This window comes from Lactuca sativa, chromosome 2, assembly GCF_002870075.4.
Source record: "Lactuca sativa cultivar Salinas chromosome 2, Lsat_Salinas_v11, whole genome shotgun sequence".
In the NCBI taxonomy this organism is placed as follows: Eukaryota; Viridiplantae; Streptophyta; class Magnoliopsida; order Asterales; family Asteraceae; genus Lactuca; species Lactuca sativa.
In genome coordinates, this window is record NC_056624.2 from 63,451,612 (window position 1) to 63,468,127 (window position 16,516).

General features: G+C 39.4%; 2 protein-coding genes across 2 annotated transcripts; both read right to left on the reverse strand.

The window, feature by feature from the left end:
- Positions 1 to 2,834: 2,834 nt before the first annotated feature.
- On the reverse strand, positions 2,835 to 4,563 carry LOC111888925 (uncharacterized). The gene is made up of 4 exons (XM_052768838.1): positions 4,267 to 4,563; positions 4,065 to 4,170; positions 3,682 to 3,966; positions 2,835 to 3,601 (listed from the first exon to the last, which is right to left on the reverse strand). Exons 1-4 carry the CDS (start codon positions 4,561 to 4,563, stop codon positions 2,835 to 2,837), a joined length of 1,455 nt encoding a protein of 484 aa, XP_052624798.1.
- Positions 4,564 to 12,011: 7,448 nt separating this feature from the next.
- LOC128132313 (uncharacterized) lies at positions 12,012 to 12,946 on the reverse strand. Its single transcript, XM_052768839.1, has 2 exons — positions 12,859 to 12,946; positions 12,012 to 12,778 (listed from the first exon to the last, which is right to left on the reverse strand). The coding sequence occupies exons 1-2, from the start codon at positions 12,944 to 12,946 to the stop codon at positions 12,012 to 12,014; spliced, it is 855 nt and encodes a 284-aa protein (XP_052624799.1).
- Between the last annotated feature and the right edge of the window lie 3,570 nt (positions 12,947 to 16,516).

A 16,516-nucleotide genomic window follows, 5' to 3' on the forward strand; every position in this document is an offset into this window, starting at 1 on the left:
GGGGCGTCGTCACACTAATGCAATGGTTCGAGAGGACCGAAGTAGTTTTCGAAATCTATGCTTGTCCCGAAACGAGCAAAGTCAAGTATGCAGCATTCACTTTCACTGGTAGAGCTCTCACTTGGTGGAATGGCCGAGTTAAGTCACTTACTCCCGTAGTGGCTAACTCTATAAGCTGGGAATACTTGAAAGCTTTGATGCTAAAGGAGTATTGCCTGAGGGTCGAAGTGCAAAAACTTGAAGAAGAAATCAGGAACCTCAAGATGTCGAGCACTGACCTTGAAAATGATACTGCCCGATTGATTGACCTAGCACTCCTTTGTCCAGCAATGGTCACTCCAGAAGAGAAGAAGGTGGAACGATACCTCTAGGGACTATCATCCCATATTCAAGATAGTGTGTTGGCCTCAAGACCCACTACTTTTGACAGTGCCAAGGAATTCGCACAACAACTTATCGACCATAGGTCCAACCATGGTACTGCGACCACCACCCATGATCAAGCAAGAGGGGGAAGCAATAAAAGAAAATTCTGGAGCAACAAAAAGAAACGGTCAGGACTAGACTCCGCCAAAAAGCAACAGACAGTTGTTGTTCGTGCTGCCACCACTCCTGCCACTCCAACACCATTAAGGCAATATGTTGGAACCCTCCCCAAGTGCAACAAGTGCAGCTTCCACCACACCGGTGCTTGTCGGGAAATACACTGCAGCAACTGCAACAAGAAGGGACATACTGCTCGATTCTGTACAGCGCCAACCCAACCCCTCACTCAAGTCACCGACACTGGAGCAAGTCAATCCTGCTATGCCCGTGGGGAAACGGGGCACTTCAAACGAGACTGCCTAAAGGCACGAAATGCCAATGTTGGGGGTATAGGAAGAGTCCTAGCTATAGGATACGGAGAAGCAGTCAAGGACCCCTCGTAATACCATTAGATGAAATTGAAGTTAACGAGAGTCTCCACTTCGTGGAGGAGACGGTTGAAATCATGGATCGGAAGATCAAAAGGACAAAGCAAAGTTGTATTCCTCTCGTGAAGGTCCGTTGGGATGCTAAACGAGGACCCGAATTCACCTGGAACGCAAGGACCAAATGAAACAAAAGTATTCGCATCTTTTTCCAAATTCTTGAAGTCCTAGACAAAACGCTAATTTTGGGACGAAATTCCTTCTGACGGGGGGATGATGTGTTACAACTAGGAATCTGGTGCCTTGTAAACATTGAACAACGATAACAAATGTGAACCAACAATGTAAAAGCATGTATGATGCTTATTCAATAACAACAAACTTCCATCAAACACTTTATAAGAGCACATCAAATAGTCAACCAAAGTTTGGAATCCCTAAAATCCCGGTTTAAGTCCATTTTGGACTAGGATTTCCTTATTGGGCCTAATAGACCAATAAGTTTCCAATTTGATGTCTTTGGGCTTAGAACTCTTATATGGACTCTAATTTGGAGCCACCTTCATTTATTTTAGAGTAAATTACGCGAATGGTCCCTGTGGTTTAGTGTAAATTACACGCTTGGTCCCTAACTTATTTTTCTAACTCGGACTGTCCTTAACTTTTAATTATGTAACCCGCCTAGTCCCTATTCTCACATTCCGTCAATTGTTTCCGTTAGACACCCCACGTGCCTTGCACGTTGGTGGTATAAAAGTCTTTTCACATTTCCAACGATCTTCAAATACTAATTTTTCATCAGGATTCAACCTAATTTAGAGTTTCTTTCAGTCCTCCATCGTTTGAAGCGGTTACACCTAAGGATGTTCAAATCAAGGATGGTTCAATGCGATTGTGGGCGTGCTGCTGTAATTCGGACTTCAACTACTAACAATAATCCAGGAAGACCCTTTTACGCATGTCCAATTAAGATATGTTGTAGTTGAGAATTTTGTAATCGTAACCCTAGATGAGGATATCACTGTATGCGATTATAGGTATTGTAACCGTGGCTTTTGAAATTGACAGGAACCACGTAAAGGATTTATTGCTTGGGTAGATGATGATGAAAAGGATCATGGTGACAGACTGACAATCTCCTGGCTTGTGAGGTTGAACAAGAAGCTGAAAAATGAAAATCTTTTCTTGAAAATATGTTTATTTATTAGTTAGGTATTGTTCTTGGTGATACTTGTTTACAAGTTGTAAGGTGGGGATGAGTTGTTATTGTAATGGTAAAGTCTTCTGTAATGGTTAGGTTGTAGCAATGTATGTGATGGTATCATTATCTGTAATGGTTAGGTTGTAGCAGTGAATGTGAAGGTATCCTTTTCTGTAATGGTTAAGTTGTGTATGTATTGTAATGCAGATGGTTAAGATTTTTAAGATCAATGAAAATGGTGTTTATGTATTGGTTAGGTTGTCTATGTATTGTAATGCAAATGTACTGTAATGGTTGTAGCAGTGTTGTATTGATTATGTTTTAAAGTGATGTATAAGCAGCATATTGACCATTAATTAGTACCAAACTATAACAGGGCAATGAGGGTGACATCATAAGAAGAATATAACAATCTAATTTAGTACCAAACTATTATGGAAAATATAAATGTAAAAATCAATATAAACCAAATTATTATCTACCCAATGGTGTATCATAAGAAGAAAACATTCCATTAGTACCAAACTATTACAGGGCAATGAGGGTGACAAACTAGTTCATCCAAAAGTGCCAACATATTGGCTAAAAGAAGTATCAAAATACTGCCCCTATTACAAACTATTCATAAATAATGTACCAAAATATTAGCCCTATTACAAGCAGTAACATAACACAATCCATTCATATTTAAAGTAACAAAAGACTAGCCCTATTACAAACCATCAAGTGGTTGCCTTCCCTTTCCCTTTTCCTTTGACTTGTGATTGTCCACCACCCCCACCAACAATTGGTCTTTTCCCTTTGCAGGTTCTTGCATTGTGACCAACATTGTTACACTTCGTACATGTTACTGATCTATGGGCCCTCGATGCTGTGTTTCCTCTAACAAAGTCCTCCTTTTCCACAATTGATATTGTTCTCTTCTTCTTTGGTCTTCCTATGGGAACACGATGATTTGGAGGCAACAGAGTTGTTGGTATAGCTGACTTCTCCCACATGGACCTTCCATTGATTGGAGTAACCTTAAAAGAATACATCTCTTTCCAGCTTGATAACCAGTAACATGGATGCACAAATGATTCTGGGATTCCCACATCTTTGTCATTCCTCCCCATGTCCCAAATAGCAGCCACACCATGTTTGCATGGAATTCCTGTTAATTCCCACCTTTTGCACGTGCAACTTTGTTGACCTACATCCACAATACACTGATCTTGCCATGGTCCAACAACTTGATATTTTCCAGCACCACAAAATGTTGCAACATACTGTTCTGCCTTACTCTTTATCTTATCCAATATTGTTGTAGCTGTAGGAGTCAAAGGACCTACAACTTTCTGAATTTCCTTGTCAACTTTGACTATCTTCTTCATAATGTACTCTCTGATGAACTCAATGCAGTTAATAATTGGTGCATCACGACCATCTTCTATCTTGTTGTTGAATGCTTCACACAGGTTATTAGTTAGAGCATCACAATGTGCTCTCCCTGAACATAAACAACTTCTATGTCAGTATTCAATTTACCTTCTTTTAAAATTATTAAGTAGAGATCGAAAGTCATTATACCAGTAAAGTGGGAGCGAGCCCAACTTTGAGGAGGTATTTGTTTCAGCCACTCATAAGCATCATTGTTAAGCTTCTTTAGTTTTTCCATTGCTTGATGAAAGTGTTGTACATTAGAGGTCGTGGCACATTCCCAAAGAAGATCCTTGAACACCTTTCCCCTCCAGTTCTTTTTCATGTTGTCGTGTATGTGACGAAGACAATAGCGATGCTCTGCACATGGAAATAGTGTTGCAATCGCAGGCAACAAACCCCTAGCAATAGTAACATGTTTGTATGTTAGTATAACTGCATCAATAGTATAAAACTATAAAACCTAGTTTGGATAGGTTCCAATACCTTTTGTCTGTCACTCATAAACGTGAAATTAGAATTTGTTCCCAAACCTAAGTCATCACCCAAATTACTTAAAAACCAAGTCCAAGAATTCAATGTTTCTGATTCAACCAAAGCATAGGCTAAAGGATATATCCCATTATTACCATCCAATGCCTTTGATAAGAAACATAAATTACCAGAAAACATTGGTCAGTTAACACTACTTAAAATAAAGAACATACAATACAAAAAGAAATAAGAAGATCTTACCACAGCAGACAAAACTTGGCCTGGATATGGACCTTTCACGAAGGCTCCATCAAGTCCAAGAAAGTCCCTTCTTCCCGCTGCAAAACCTCGCTTCAAAGCTCCAATGCAAACATAGATACGCCTGAATGTTCTTGTCTCAACAGTTGGATTCGCTTCACTTTCAACATCAATTTTAACCGTAGTATCTGGGTTACGTGCGTGTACCTCTAAAACATAGTCCCTTATCAACCTGTATTGGCTGGCATAATCTCCTTGAACATGCTTTAAAGCTTGCTGGTTTGCCCTAAAAGTTTTCATATGGCAAACCCGATTCTTTCAATGGAAGCGGGGGCGTCGTCACACTAATGCAATGGTTCGAGAGGACCGAAGTAGTTTTCGAAATCTATGCTTGTCCCGAAACGAGCAAAGTCAAGTATGCAACATTCACTTTCACTGGTAGAGCTCTCACTTGGTGGAATGGCCGAGTTAAGTCACTTACTCCCGTAGTGGCTAACTCTATAAGCTGGTAATACTTGAAAGCTTTGATGCTAAAGGAGTATTGCCTGAGGGTCGAAGTGCAAAAACTTGAAGAAGAAATCAGGAACCTCAAGATGTCGAGCACTGACCTTGAAAATGATACTGCCCGATTGAATGACCTAGCACTCCTTTGTCCAACAATGGTCACTCCAGAAGAGAAGAAGGTGGAACGATACCTCTAGGGACTATCATCCCAGATTCAAGATAGTGTGTTGGCCTCAAGACCCACTACTTTTGACAGTGCCAAGGAATTCGCACAACAACTTATCGACCATAGGGCCAACCATGGTACTGCGACCACCACCCATGATCAAGCAAGAGGGGGAAGCAATAAAAGAAAATTCTGGAGCAACAAAAAGAAACGGTCAGGACTAGACTCCGCCAAAAAGCAACAGACAGTTGTTGTTCGTGCTGCCACCACTCCTGCCACTCCAACACCATTAAGGCAATATGTTGGAACCCTCCCCAAGTGCAGCTTCCACCACACCGGTGCTTGTCGGGAAATGCACTGCAGCAACTGCAACAAGAAGGGACATACTGCTCGATTCTGTACAGCGCCAACCCAACCCCTCACTCAAGTCACCGACACTGGAGCAAGTCAATCCTGCTATGCCCGTGGGGAAACGGGGCACTTCAAACGAGACTGCCTAAAGGCACGAAATGCCAATGTTGGGGGTATAGGAAGAGTCCTAGCTATAGGATACGGAGAAGCAGTCAAGGACCCCTCGTAATACCATTAGATGAAATTGAAGTTAACGAGAGTCTCCACTTCGTGGAGGAGCCGGTTGAAATCATGGATCGGAAGATCAAAAGGACAAAGCAAAGTTGTATTCCTCTCGTGAAGGTCCGTTGGGATGCTAAACGAGGACCCGAATTCACCTGGAACGCAAGGACCAAATGAAACAAAAGTATTCGCATCTTTTTCCAAATTCTTGAAGTCCTAGACAAAACGCTAATTTTGGGACGAAATTCCTTCTGACGGGGGGATGATGTGTTACAACTAGGAATCTGGTGCCTTGTAAACATTGAAGAACGATAACAAATGTGAACCAACAATGTAAAAGCATGTATGATGCTTATTCAATAACAACAAACTTCCATCAAACACTTTATAAGAGCACATCAAATAGTCAACCAAAGTTTGGAATCCCTAAAATCCCGGTTTAAGTCCATTTTGGACTAGGATTTCCTTATTGGGCCTAATAGACCAATAAGTTTCCAATTTGATGTCTTTGGGCTTAGAACTCTTATATGGACTCTAATTTGGAGCCACCTTCATTTATTTTAGAGTAAATTACACGAATGGTCCCTGTGGTTTAGTCTAAATTACACGCTTGGTCCCTAACTTATTTTTCTAACTCGGACTGTCCTTAACTTTTAATTATGTAACCCGCCTAGTCCCTATTCTCACATTCCGTCAATTGTTTCCGTTAGACACCCTACGTGCCTTGCACGTTGGGGGTATAAAAGTCTTTTCACATTTCCAACGATCTTCAAATACTAATTTTTCATCAGGATCGAACCTAATTTAGAGTTTCTTTCAATCCTCCATCGTTTGAAGCGGTTACACCTAAGGATGTTCAAATCAAGGATGGTTCAATGCGATTGTGGGCATGCTGCTGTAATTCGGACTTCAACTACTAACAATAATCCAGGAAGACCCTTTTACGCATGTCCAATTAAGATATGTTGTAGTTGAGAATTTTGTAATCGTAACCCTAGATGAGGATATCACTGTATGCGATTATAGGTATTGTAACCGTGGCTTTTGAAATTGACAGGAACCACGTAAAGGATTTATTGCTTGGGTAGATGATGATGAAAAGGATCATGGTGACAGACTGACAATCTCCTGGCTTGTGAGGTTGAACAAGAAGCTGAAAAATGAAAATCTTTTCTTGAAAATATGTTTATTTATTAATTGGGTATTGTTCTTGGGGATACTTGTTTACAAGCTGTAAGGTGGGGATGAGTTGTTATTGTAATGGTAAAGTCTTCTGTAATGGTTAGGTTGTAGCAATGTATGTGATGGTATCATTATCTGTAATGGTTAGGTTGTAGCAGTGAATGTGAAGGTATCCTTTTCTGTAATGGTTAAGTTGTGTATGTATTGTAATGCAGATGGTTAAGATTTTTAAGATCAATGAAAATGGTGTTTATGTATTGGTTAGGTTGTCTATGTATTGTAATGCAAATGTACTGTAATGGTTGTAGCAGTGTTGTATTGATTATGTTTTAAAGTGATGTATAAGCAGCATATTGACCATTAATTAGTACCAAACTATAACAGGGCAATGAGGGTGACATCATAAGAAGAATATAACAATCTAATTTAGTACCAAACTATTATGGAAAATATAAATGTAAAAATCAATATAAACCAAATTATTATCTACCCAATGGTGTATCATAAGAAGAAAACATTCCATTAGTACCAAACTATTACAGGGCAATGAGGGTGACAAACTAGTTCATCCAAAAGTGCCAACATATTGGCTAAAAGAAGTATCAAAATACTGCCCCTATTACAAACTATTCATAAATAATGTACCAAAATATTAGCCCTATTACAAGCAGTAACATAACACAATCCATTCATATTTAAAGTAACAAAAGACTATCCCTATTACAAACCATCAAGTGGTTGCCTTCCCTTTCCCTTTTCCTTTGACTTGTGATTGTCCACCACCCCCACCAACAATTGGTCTTTTCCCTTTGCAGGTTCTTGCATTGTGACCAACATTGTTACACTTCATACATGTTACTGATCTATGGGCCCTCGATGCTGTGTTTCCTCTAACAAAGTCCTCCTTTTCCACAATTGATATTGTTCTCTTCTTCTTTGGTCTTCCTATGGGAACACGATGATTTGGAGGCAACATAGTTGTTGGTATAACTGACTTCTCCCACATGGACCTTCCATTGATTGGACTAACCTTAAAAGAATACATCTCTTTCCAGCTTGATAACCAGTAACATGGATGCACAAATGATTATGGGATTCCCACATCTTTGTCATTCCTCCCCATGTCCCAAATAGCAGCCACACCATGTTTGCACGGAATTCCTGTTAATTCCCACCTTTTGCACGTGCAACTTTGTTGACCTACATCCACAATACACTGATCTTGCCATGGTCCAACAACTTGATATTTTCCAGCACCACAAAATGTTGCAACATACTGTTCTGCCTTACTCTTTATCTTATCCAATATTGTTGTAGCTGTAGGAGTCAAAGGACCTACAACTTTCTGAATTTCCTTGTCAACTTTGACTATCTTCTTCATAATGTACTCTCTGATGAACTCAATGCAGTTAATAATTGGTGCATCACGACCATCTTCTATCTTGTTGTTGAATGCTTCACACAGGTTATTAGTTAGAGCATCACAATGTGCTCTCCCTGAACATAAACAACTTCTATGTCAGTATTCAATTTACCTTCTTTTAAAATTATTAAGTAGAGATCGAAAGTCATTATACCAGTAAAGTGGGAGCGAGCTCAACTTTGAGGAGGTATTTGTTTCAGCCACTCATAAGCATCATTGTTAAGCTTCTTTAGTTTTTCCATTGCTTGATGAAAGTGTTGTACATTAGAGGTCGTGGCACATTCCCAAAGAAGATCCTTGAACACCTTTCCCCTCCAGTTCTTTTTCATGTTGTCGTGTATGTGACGAAGACAATAGCGATGCTCTGCACATGGAAATAGTGTTGCAATCGCAGGCAACAAACCCCTAGCAATAGTAACATGTTTGTATGTTAGTATAACTGCATCAATAGTATAAAACTATAAAACCTAGTTTGGATAGGTTCCAATACCTTTTGTCTGTCACTCATAAACGTGAAATTGGAATTTGTTCCCAAACCTAAGTCATCACCCAAATTACTTAAAAACCAAGTCCAAGAATTCAATGTTTCTGATTCAACCAAAGCATAGGCTAAAGGATATATCCCATTATTACCATCCAATGCCTTTGATAAGAAACATAAATTACCAGAAAACATTGGTCAGTTAACACTACTTAAAATAAAGAACATACAATACAAAAAGAAATAAGAAGATCTTACCACAGCAGACAAAACTTGGCCTGGATATGGACCTTTCACGAAGGCTCCATCAAGTCCAAGAAAGTCCCTTCTTCCCGCTGCAAAACCTCGCTTCAAAGCTCCAATGCAAACATAGATACGCCTGAATGTTCTTGTCTCAACAGTTGGATTCGCTTCACTTTCAACATCAATTTTAACCGTAGTATCTGGGTTACGTGCGTGTACCTCTAAAACATAGTCCCTTATCAACCTGTATTGGCTGGCATAATCTCCTTGAACATGCTTTAAAGCTTGTTGGTTTGCCCTAAAAGTTTTCATATGGCAAACCCGATTCTTTCAATGGAAGCGGGGGCGTCGTCACACTAATGCAATGGTTCGAGAGGACCGAAGTAGTTTTCGAAATCTATGCTTGTCCCGAAACGAGCAAAGTCAAGTATGCAACATTCACTTTCACTGGTAGAGCTCTCACTTGGTGGAATGGCCGAGTTAAGTCACTTACTCCCGTAGTGGCTAACTCTATAAGCTGGTAATACTTGAAAGCTTTGATGCTAAAGGAGTATTGCCTGAGGGTCGAAGTGCAAAAACTTGAAGAAGAAATCAGGAACCTCAAGATGTCGAGCACTGACCTTGAAAATGATACTGCCCGATTGAATGACCTAGCACTCCTTTGTCCAACAATGGTCACTCCAGAAGAGAAGAAGGTGGAACGATACCTCTAGGGACTATCATCCCAGATTCAAGATAGTGTGTTGGCCTCAAGACCCACTACTTTTGACAGTGCCAAGGAATTCGCACAACAACTTATCGACCATAGGGCCAACCATGGTACTGCGACCACCACCCATGATCAAGCAAGAGGGGGAAGCAATAAAAGAAAATTCTGGAGCAACAAAAAGAAACGGTCAGGACTAGACTCCGCCAAAAAGCAACAGACAGTTGTTGTTCGTGCTGCCACCACTCCTGCCACTCCAACACCATTAAGGCAATATGTTGGAACCCTCCCCAAGTGCAACAAGTGCAGCTTCCACCACACCGGTGCTTGTCGGGAAATGCACTGCAGCAACTGCAACAAGAAGGGACATACTGCTCGATTCTGTACAGCGCCAACCCAACCCCTCACTCAAGTCACCGACACTGGAGCAAGTCAATCCTGCTATGCCCGTGGGGAAACGGGGCACTTCAAACGAGACTGCCTAAAGGCACGAAATGCCAATGTTGGGGGTATAGGAAGAGTCCTAGCTATAGGATACGGAGAAGCAGTCAAGGACCCCTCGTAATACCATTAGATGAAATTGAAGTTAACGAGAGTCTCCACTTCGTGGAGGAGCCGGTTGAAATCATGGATCGGAAGATCAAAAGGACAAAGCAAAGTTGTATTCCTCTCGTGAAGGTCCGTTGGGATGCTAAACGAGGACCCGAATTCACCTGGAACGCAAGGACCAAATGAAACAAAAGTATTCGCATCTTTTTCCAAATTCTTGAAGTCCTAGACAAAACGCTAATTTTGGGACGAAATTCCTTCTGACGGGGGGATGATGTGTTACAACTAGGAATCTGGTGCCTTGTAAACATTGAAGAACGATAACAAATGTGAACCAACAATGTAAAAGCATGTATGATGCTTATTCAATAACAACAAACTTCCATCAAACACTTTATAAGAGCACATCAAATAGTCAACCAAAGTTTGGAATCCCTAAAATCCCGGTTTAAGTCCATTTTGGACTAGGATTTCCTTATTGGGCCTAATAGACCAATAAGTTTCCAATTTGATGTCTTTGGGCTTAGAACTCTTATATGGACTCTAATTTGGAGCCACCTTCATTTATTTTAGAGTAAATTACACGAATGGTCCCTGTGGTTTAGTCTAAATTACACGCTTGGTCCCTAACTTATTTTTCTAACTCGGACTGTCCTTAACTTTTAATTATGTAACCCGCCTAGTCCCTATTCTCACATTCCGTCAATTGTTTCCGTTAGACACCCTACGTGCCTTGCACGTTGGGGGTATAAAAGTCTTTTCACATTTCCAACGATCTTCAAATACTAATTTTTCATCAGGATCGAACCTAATTTAGAGTTTCTTTCAATCCTCCATCGTTTGAAGCGGTTACACCTAAGGATGTTCAAATCAAGGATGGTTCAATGCGATTGTGGGCATGCTGCTGTAATTCGGACTTCAACTACTAACAATAATCCAGGAAGACCCTTTTACGCATGTCCAATTAAGATATGTTGTAGTTGAGAATTTTGTAATCGTAACCCTAGATGAGGATATCACTGTATGCGATTATAGGTATTGTAACCGTGGCTTTTGAAATTGACAGGAACCACGTAAAGGATTTATTGCTTGGGTAGATGATGATGAAAAGGATCATGGTGACAGACTGACAATCTCCTGGCTTGTGAGGTTGAACAAGAAGCTGAAAAATGAAAATCTTTTCTTGAAAATATGTTTATTTATTAATTGGGTATTGTTCTTGGTGATACTTGTTTACAAGTTGTAAGGTGGGGATGAGTTGTTATTGTAATGGTAAAGTCTTCTGTAATGGTTAGGTTGTAGCAATGTATGTGATGGTATCATTATCTGTAATGGTTAGGTTGTAGCAGTGAATGTGAAGGTATCCTTTTCTGTAATGGTTAAGTTGTGTATGTATTGTAATGCAGATGGTTAAGATTTTTAAGATCAATGAAAATGGTGTTTATGTATTGGTTAGGTTGTCTATGTATTGTAATGCAAATGTACTGTAATGGTTGTAGCAGTGTTGTATTGATTATGTTTTAAAGTGATGTATAAGCAGCATATTGACCATTAATTAGTACCAAACTATAACAGGGCAATGAGGGTGACATCATAAGAAGAATATAACAATCTAATTTAGTACCAAACTATTATGGAAAATATAAATGTAAAAATCAATATAAACCAAATTATTATCTACCCAATGGTGTATCATAAGAAGAAAACATTCCATTAGTACCAAACTATTACAGGGCAATGAGGGTGACAAACTAGTTCATCCAAAAGTGCCAACATATTGGCTAAAAGAAGTATCAAAATACTGCCCCTATTACAAACTATTCATAAATAATATACCAAAATATTAGCCCTATTACAAGCAGTAACATAACACAATCCATTCATATTTAAAGTAACAAAAGACTAGCCCTATTACAAACCATCAAGTGGTTGCCTTCCCTTTCCCTTTTCCTTTGACTTGTGATTGTCCACCACCCCCACCAACAATTGGTCTTTTCCCTTTGCAGGTTCTTGCATTGTGACCAACATTGTTACACTTCGTACATGTTACTGATCTATGGGCCCTCGATGCTGTGTTTCCTCTAACAAAGTCCTCCTTTTCCACAATTGATATTGTTCTCTTCTTCTTTGGTCTTCCTATGGGAACACGATGATTTGGAGGCAACAGAGTTGTTGGTATAGCTGACTTCTCCCACATGGACCTTCCATTGATTGGAGTAACCTTAAAAGAATACATCTCTTTCCAGCTTGATAACCAGTAACATGGATGCACAAATGATTCTGGGATTCCCACATCTTTGTCATTCCTCCCCATGTCCCAAATAGCAGCCACACCATGTTTGCATGGAATTCCTGTTAATTCCCACCTTTTGCACGTGCAACTTTGTTGACCTACATCCACAATACACTGATCTTGCCATGGTCCAACAACTTGATATTTTCCAGCACCACAAAATGTTGCAACATACTGTTCTGCCTTACTCTTTATCTTATCCAATATTGTTGTAGCTGTAGGAGTCAAAGGACCTACAACTTTCTGAATTTCCTTGTCAACTTTGACTATCTTCTTCATAATGTACTCTCTGATGAACTCAATGCAGTTAATAATTGGTGCATCACGACCATCTTCTATCTTGCTGTTGAATGCTTCACACAGGTTATTAGTTAGAGCATCACAATGTGCTCTCCCTGAACATAAACAAGTTCTATGTCAGTATTCAATTTACCTTCTTTTAAAATTATTAAGTAGAGATCGAAAGTCATTATACCAGTAAAGTGGGAGCGAGCCCAACTTTGAGGAGGTATTTGTTTCAGCCACTCATAAGCATCATTGTTAAGCTTCTTTAGTTTTTCCATTGCTTGATGAAAGTGTTGTACATTAGAGGTCGTGGCACATTCCCAAAGAAGATCCTTGAACACCTTTCCCCTCCAGTTCTTTTTCATGTTGTCGTGTATGTGACGAAGACAATAGCGATGCTCTGCACATGGAAATAGTGTTGCAATCGCAGGCAACAAACCCCTAGCAATAGTAACATGTTTGTATGTTAGTATAACTGCATCAATAGTATAAAACTATAAAACCTAGTTTGGATAGGTTCTAATACCTTTTGTCTGTCACTCATAAACGTGAAATTGGAATTTGTTCCCAAACCTAAGTCATCACCCAAATTACTTAAAAACCAAGTCCAAGAATTCAATGTTTCTGATTCAACCACAACATAGGCTAAAGGATATATCCCATTATTACCATCCAATGCCTTTGATAAGAAACATAAATTACCAGAAAACATTGGTCAGTTAACACTACTTAAAATAAAGAACATACAATACAAAAAGAAATAAGAAGATCTTACCACAGCAGACAAAACTTGGCCTGGATATGGACGTTTCACGAAGGCTCCATCAAGTCCAAGAAAGTCCCTTCTTCCCGCTGCAAAACCTCGCTTCAAAGCTCCAATGCAAACATAGATACGCCTGAATATTCTTGTCTCAACAGTTGGATTCGCTTCACTTTCAACATCAATTTTAACCGTAGTATCTGGGTTACGTGCTTGTACCTCTAAAACATAGTCCCTTAACAACCTGTATTGGCTGGCATAATCTCCTTGAACATTCTTTAAAGCTTGCTGCTTTGCCCTAAAAGTTTTCATATGCGAAATGTCCATCTGGTACTCACGTTGGAGTTGCTCTCGTAAAGCCCTAATAGGAATCTTTGGGTTTGTCTCAATAACTTGTACTATATGCTCTGAAAGGAACTTATAGTCACATGCTTTGACTTTCCTTGTTTGTAGACATCGATGCTCCTTCGTGTATGTCTTAACCATCCAATCTATGTCACGCTTCCACTTACTACAATATATAACCCATGGGCATTTCTCTTCTTCATTAGTAGCAAGATTTGGTATAGTGCCCTTACACACAAACCTAACCCTATTCTTATCATTTTTCTCTAATTGTATTTCCCTTCTTGTCCTTATGGAATGTAGTTTCACATGTGTCTTAAAGTCCTTAGATGAACTGAAAGTTTGAAAAATGTAGAAGGGCTCACTAACCAAAGCTGCATCATTTTCATAAGCCCTCTGTATGGCCCTAATAGTTTTCCTTCGCTTACCATCATTTGCCTCATCTGATGAAGACCCGGACAACAAAACCTCTGTGTTGATCACTTCTAAGTCACCTTGTTGTGTATCTTCAGGTACATTACTTTCAGAAGAACCTCCAACCCATTCTACATCCTTGTCAATGTTCATATGGAAATCTTTCATATCCACATCAACATCATGTATGAGATTGTCCTCATCAATAAAAAAATCACTATCTTCACTCTCACTATCATCATCAAACTCATCATTTCCACTGCCATTGTTGTGTCCACTACCATCATAATCATCCTCATTCTCTACATTCATTTCAAATTCAATATGGTCGACCAAAGATGGTTCTTTGTCCAAATGACTATCATTCTCAACTTCTGTTAGGTCTGGAACACTCTCATGCTCAATTGGAGAGTCATTCCACTCCAAAAACAACTGTTTGGAGCAAGCTGGGGGCTCTTTATTTTCAACAATTTTAACCTTACTAGGGTTGGGGGACATAGAATAAGTATGTAAATTTGTTTTCCCATGCTCAATATATACATCTATTAGCTTATGGTTAGCAACATACGTACCCAGATGATGAACATCCTGATCTGAACCCAAAGCAAATAACCCAAAATCCAAATCGCCAAATGGTCTCAGGAAATGATAATAGAGTAGTGTTTCGTCTGAATCAATATGCCCAAGTTCCTCCATAATCTCGTCAATGTCGTGAATGGAAAAGGTGTCAATGTCTAGTAAATCAACATAATTTTGCTTGCCTTTGATGTACTTTCTTCCAGGGAACTTTGTAAACTGTCCACCATGGTGTAATCGGACAGAGAATATCGTCGGATGTCCGACTGTATATTCACGGAAAGATTGGTTAGTCACATTTTTCTTTTTAAGTTACTAACTGATTGAGGGAGTAAACACTTACCATATCTACGAGCAACGTCAATCTCGTCCATGGTAGCACGTATCCTCCAAGGCGCCATCGTCGTTTTCAAATGTAGGGTTCTTTCGATCAAGGGTTTTCAAGGGTTTTCAAAGGGTTTTCAAAGGTTTTGTCTGTGAAGCTTGTGTCTGATCACGTTGATCAACGATACGTCCTTTTTTTTCTTGGCGGTATAACATTAGATATGTGAAAAGACTTTTATACCCCCAACGTGCAAGGCACGTGGGGTGTCTAACGGAAACAATTGACGGAATGTGAGAATAGGTACTAGGCGGGTTACATAATTAAAAGTTGAGGACAGTCCGAGTTAGAAAAATAATTTAGGGACCAAGCGTGTAATTTACACTAAACCACAGGGACCATTCGCGTAATTTACTCTTTATTTTAACATTTTGGGCCCTATTGGGCCTAAAATGAAATAAAATACCCTAATGGGCTCTTTTGGGCCATAAAAAATCTAATTAACCTAATGGACCAATAAGCTTCCAATTTGACTATCCTGAACACAGAACTCTCAAATGGGTCCTAATTGGACCCATATACATGAAAATTAATAATTTGGGCTTTACAAGCCTAAAATAAACTAGGTTAACTTTAATGGGCCTTATTGGGTCACAACAAATTTAAATTAGCCCTAATGGGTCATAAAAATCATACTTTGATTTATTTGGGGCCAAAAATCATCTAAGTGAATCATAAGATGGGCCTAAGAGAAAAAGCCCAATTTTCTTCTTTTCCCATCCCCTCTTCTCGGCACAACAACCCAAAATAGAAGAGGGTTGACTTCCATTTGCCACCTCACATTTACCCATAGGCCGTCCATGCATATAACTCATATCTCCATGCAACCATCACTTCATCTAGTCTCTCTTCTCCTCTCTTTTTCTCTCGACCGAAACAACACAAACACACACACACACACACATTTCACTCAAACTCTCTCAAAGAGGCTCTCTTCATTCTTCATCAAATTTTTTTTCGAGATTTAGAGCTTGATAAGGAGTTTCTTCCACAAAAAATCATCATTCAAGGTAAGTGTATGTTTGGATCTATGATCTAGATTCGTTGTTTTATCAAAATATCTTCCTAGTCTATCCAAACTCATAATCACCATCTTAGAAACACCTAAGTTCGAGATCCTCCAAGGAAAGCTTACTAGGCCAAGATTTGCACCAAACTTCTTCATTTCTCTCTTCTAAACCGAAACCACAACTCAAGGTGAGCTTCATACCCCTCTCTTTTCGGTTTTCATATCTTTTACGGGGGAGAATACAAGAAAATGTGTATATCTATGTGTATGTGTATGCTATGTGTGATTTTATGCATGTATGTATGATTTTATGTGTTTTTGTGATGAACATGTAACTAAAAAGGGGTGTTAACTCGAGATCT

Bases quoted from the DNA above. Each gene is read 5' to 3' on its own strand.
- LOC111888925 (XM_052768838.1), bottom strand. From the start codon at position 4,563: ATGAAAACTTTTAGGGCAAACCAGCAAGCTTTAAAGCATGTTCAAGGA. The intron at 4,171-4,266 runs GTAAGATCTTCT...TTCTTATCAAAG, and splicing joins GCCAAGTTTTGTCTGCTGTG to GCATTGGATGGTAATAATGG. The intron at 3,602-3,681 runs GTATAATGACTT...GTTTATGTTCAG, and splicing joins GGCTCGCTCCCACTTTACTG to GGAGAGCACATTGTGATGCT.
- LOC128132313 (XM_052768839.1), bottom strand. From the start codon at position 12,946: ATGGAAAAACTAAAGAAGCTTAACAATGATGCTTATGAGTGGCTGAAA. The intron at 12,779-12,858 runs GTATAATGACTT...GTTTATGTTCAG, and splicing joins GGCTCGCTCCCACTTTACTG to GGAGAGCACATTGTGATGCT.